Source organism: Odontomachus brunneus, unplaced genomic scaffold, assembly GCF_010583005.1.
Source record: "Odontomachus brunneus isolate Ranch 3 - 2012 unplaced genomic scaffold, Obru_v1 Obru_scaffold_093, whole genome shotgun sequence".
Lineage (NCBI taxonomy): Eukaryota > Metazoa > Arthropoda > Insecta > Hymenoptera > Formicidae > Odontomachus > Odontomachus brunneus.
The window spans coordinates 240,635-245,445 of NW_022639543.1; the positions used below are offsets into that span (position 1 = coordinate 240,635).

Sequence of the window (4,811 nt, forward strand, 5' to 3'; positions counted from 1 at the left end):
GTCTCCAGGACATCTTGTGCTGTTAGTTCACACTAAAAAAAGAAAAAATTTATGGTCAGTCCTCAGGTCAAATAATTTTTTATCTTTCGAGTAATACAACTTAATATTTTAAAGATGACCACTTCATTAATCAAATTTAAAAATATCGAAAAAATAATTGTTTAATGATGAAACTAAATAACTACTTTTGCGTTATACTTCTTTTAAATCGGACATGAAGATCGCGATTTAGACTAACTATGAGATTACCTTAAACGTAAAAAATAATGCATAAAATATTCTATTTACAAAAAATATATTTAAAATTAACAATTTATCTTTTATATTGACTTTTTTTTATTCACAATTTCTTAACTAGTTTATTTATATTTATTGAAATATAAGCTTTTCCATAGAGAGAAATATTATCAACTGTTTATAATGTTGAATCGTATTACATCTAGATTCAGGTGCCTAAAATATGAAGCATAAATGTAGAATAACACCTCAGCTCGAACATGAGGAAACACGTTACTACGTTTGAATTTTGCGCCGCCGATGCGGTCAGTTTTCCCGGCGCACCACGCGCACGCGCGGCCTGTGCTCTGCGCTCGTCTCTGCACTGCAATGTCGGCCGTCGGCGTACCCTGGTAAGAACGTCGCTCGCGTTTTCCGCGATTTTCTAAGTGAAACGCGCGTCGTGCGCCTTTGCACCGTCGTCCAGTGCCGTGCTATGACAGAGTGATCCGCGACGTGACGAGAATCAACTACCAGTTCGCCGCAGCTTGTGCCGCCATCAAAAATGGGTAAGTAGAGAATTTCGTGAACGATCAACGAACGCCGGCTAGGCTCTCTCGTTGTGTCTTTCTCTTTCCCTATTCTTCCTCTCTCTGTCCCCCCTCCCCCTGTCCTCTTCGTTTCCTCTCCCGCCTGTGCCTTTCTCGTGTGCCGGTGGACCTCGCGATTTACGATCGGCGGCGATTCGCGCCACGGGCGAGGAGAAGAGCGAGATAGGGAAAGAGAGGGAAGGAATGCGGCGTCCGTGCGTTCGCCCGTCCGTCCGTCCATCCGTCCGTTCGCGAGTGCGAACGCTTAGGAAGGGGTACGCCCCTGCGTCGCACAGTTTCCGTCCGATTTCCACGCTCTCGTCGGTCGTCCCTCGGCATTTGCCGAGGTGGCGAATGTTTTCCGAAAGGCTCGTATCGCGAACTCACTCGGTGGTCTATAAATAGGTGAATCCGTCGGTTTGACGTTTTCTAGGGCGAGCCTCTGCCCCGCGTGTGTACGCGCCATGCGTGAGCGAGAGTCCCCCTTTGCCCCTTTTCCCTCCTCCCCTCGCCCGTCAGCTCGTTGCCGCCACCTTGCTCGTCCCGTATGTGACCATCCTCCTCCTCCTCCTCCTCCTCTGCGCTGTTCTCCTTTTCCCATTTTACACATCGCATTTTATGTGATGCGACGCGTTGCGCTTGTCCGAAGAATTTGCATCGTTCGATCTTGGCTACTTACCTCCTCCTTTTCTCCCACATTTAGCGACACTTCCGCTCCTTCCGCCTTCCCTCCTCTCGCTCTATATCTTCTTCTTTCCCTCCTTCTTATTGGTCTTCTCGAGCGTGCGAGTAGAACGATCCTTCCCCTCTTCTCTTTTTTTTTTTGTTGGGTTGCGCCGCGATGCGTTTTGGGTGTTTACGTTTCCCCGAGGAATCTGGCACTACTAACTCGACCACGGTGTTCTTTTTCGCTTATCTCGACTTCCTCATTCTTCCTTCTCTCTTTCTCTCTCTCTACCAGTATATTATATATATTTAAATATAATGCACACAAGGTTCTACAAAAGACGTCTGAGACCTGTGCTAATGATTCCCTGGCAACATAGTTCATTGGCCAGTATTGCAAAGTAGACGCCTTGCATCTTATAGCCAATATAAAATTCCGAGTATTAGTAATTTATTTGTTACCAATATTCGCTACTTATTGAGTTATATTGGTCCAATGTATGTTAATCCTCTAGCAGAGTAATTTTCTATGGTAAATATAGTAGGAGATTCTTCTCTCAACAGGTTTATACATTTAGTGTTTCTATCAAGAATAAAAGACATCATATAAATATAACAAAAAAAATTGAAAATAAATTATAATTACCTGGATTATATCAATTTGTAAACAATATTATCGTTCAGAAAGAGCCAAACATCCAACTCGCGTAAATCGCGGGTTAAGAAGTTGGAGGATTAATATTGATACAATCATGTTGTGCAATATTGGCAATTTATTTACAAATTATAACTAATATTACTTATATAATGGTTATATTGGCTCCATGTAACCAATATTTGACCCATGTAACGCCAATGAACTGTGTTAGAGTTGTTACATTAAATTCGTCTCGAGTGAGATATTCAAATTTGAGTTCGGAGTTAAATGAGAGTTATTCAGTTAAATCGAAAGGAAGGTAACCGATAGTAATATTTAGATACATTATATAAAGAAGCAGCTTCAAATTTAGATGTGCGATGACAAAAAACGACTTAGCTGGTTCTGAAGACATGAATTTCTTCGATGGTGGTCGTAATGATGGTGCAAAAGATTAAACAGATAAGCTGGCGAATGATCACGAAGAATCAAATATGAAAGGCATATTTGACAGCATAGGACATAAGATAAATTTCAAGTGGCAATTATTATTAATTAAGGTAAAGATATCAATGTATCTGGACACACGGTTAAGTCCTGACTATTCTCATTATTTTAATCTTTAAATATGAATATTTAATAATCAAGAGAGAAGAAATAAAGGCTTGGTAAGGTCTAACACACAGGTATAATAGCGTGATATTAACTAACTAAAACATAAACTGTTAGTGTCTGTCCTCAAAGATGTACAGAGGAAAACATTTTTTATTAAACATTTTTTTTGGGACATTTTGAGAAATTTGCGATGTCTGGATATCTTAAATAATGACAAATTCTTTAAAGGATGCATTATTTTATACGAGTTTCGTTCACTGTTCATATAAGCGACACATCATGATTAGAATTGCGTTTGTGGTGTTTGTAAATGAGCCATTCGTGAAAACTGAGCTGTTATCGAACGTGCTGCGTACTTAATGAGAACATCGCTACAAAAATAGACGATAAACCATACGACTAAGGCCGCGTTAGTCTCTCTCGACTGAAGCGTCAGATCTTCATTATTTCGACCTAATTGTCTAGCTTTGTGCCGTATATAATGCACATGACACGTATTTTGTGAGTGCACGGAGTTGCAACTGATGGCAACGCGCGCGGCTGCGCTTTCGAGTATCCATCGTGAATAACGAACACCTGTGAATAAGAATGCTAATGATACTATTATATTATCCGATACATTCGTTCCGAAACCGCTTTACTGTCCATAGTAGTGTACGGATAGTTATCTTCTGATATTTCAGTGCACTATTTTTCTTATCAAATACCTACATGTCGCCATGTATGTTGCGCCATTAATCTTCTTGCGCAAAAGATACAGAAACAAAATAGAGATAGGAATGTAAAATGCAGGTAGAATCCCCGACTGTAGGTTTATCAAACCCGAAGACTTAGATAACGCGAGGGTGAATAGATTATTAAGTCTGGTTTCACGTACCATATAGGATCTGTTCGTTTAACCTTTTAACGAACTAGCAAGGGGAGACAATGATCCATTTCTAATTTACGTATCGTTAGGGTCTATCCGAGAGATCCACCAGAGAGAACCCCTTTAGATGCTGTTACTATCATTATTTGGTATATCATTGCTGGTATATCAAAATCTCAATATCTTCAGGATTTATGAAACTAGTTTCGTAAGAATTTGATGAAACTTACATTAGTGAAATATTATCTAATTGAATATGTAATTAAGAAAAGATTGACTATATGTAAAATAAAATAAAGTAAAATATTTAATTTCTGACATCCCCAATTATTAGTAAACTATTAACACTTTAGTAAAGTCTGATTTTTTTGCGATCAGCAGTTACACTTCTTGCTTGCATTTATAAAAACCAGGTCCTAGTCACTAGACCATACCGGATACTTGCACTTTATAGTTCCAAAAGAGAACTTTATAACTAAAAATGTGAATAATCGACGTGGATCGCAAGAAAACCTAAGTTTTTCTAAAGTGACAATGCCCATTCCTATCAACTTTAACTCAGATTAAGATTTAATGGACGTTTAATGGTAGAAACGTGCACAAGGAGGATGTCCATAATTGGATGCTTTATTCTATTTTCGATGATGGAAACATATGAGTGCTGCTAGAACGTTGGCGAATGATCATAGACAACAATTACTTGCTTGATGAATAATTCCTTTTCATTGAATGCAATCAAGCCAAATTTGTCTTGAAAATCGAGCCGAACTTTTCGACTAACCATTATACCCTACTTCTTAAAGGGAAGTATCAATCAGTGTATATAATTACAATACTTAATATTCGACGTTTCATCTCTTCTTTCTTTTAATGTAACTTGTCATGTATCATCAGCTTTTAACATTGATATCACATATCGATACCACGCTGGTCACTATTGAATGGCTCAGTGGTAGCTATGTGAACCTGGCACCCGACTTTTGAAAAAATAATTTTTTTCTACGTAAAAAGTTAGCATTTTGTTTGTAGTTGTTTGTAGTAACAATAATTTCGTTTGTAGTTCCATCCATTAAAAATTATAGAAATTTAAAAAAATGAGTAGCACCCCACTTTGAGATATCTCAAATCTGCAAGCGGGTGACGTTTCTAAATCGTTTGTAGTTGTTTGTAGTGATTTTCGTTTCGTTTGTAGTCGAACCGTTCAAAAGTTACAACAATT

General features: G+C 38.5%; 1 protein-coding gene across 14 annotated transcripts in view; it reads left to right on the forward strand.

Annotated features, from left to right (window-relative positions):
* The first annotated feature begins 594 nt into the window (after positions 1–594).
* LOC116848306 (actin-binding LIM protein 2) overlaps positions 595–4,811 on the forward strand; it is a 43,588-nt gene continuing 39,371 nt past the window's right edge. For all 14 annotated transcript variants that reach the window (XM_032824231.1, XM_032824230.1, XM_032824234.1 and 11 more), the window contains exon 1: positions 595–785. Coding sequence is in view for 1 of the 14 variants with exons in the window: in XM_032824238.1 (XP_032680129.1) it covers positions 782–785 (4 nt within the window). In the remaining 13 variants the exon portion in view is untranslated. The remainder of the gene's footprint in view (positions 786–4,811) is intronic.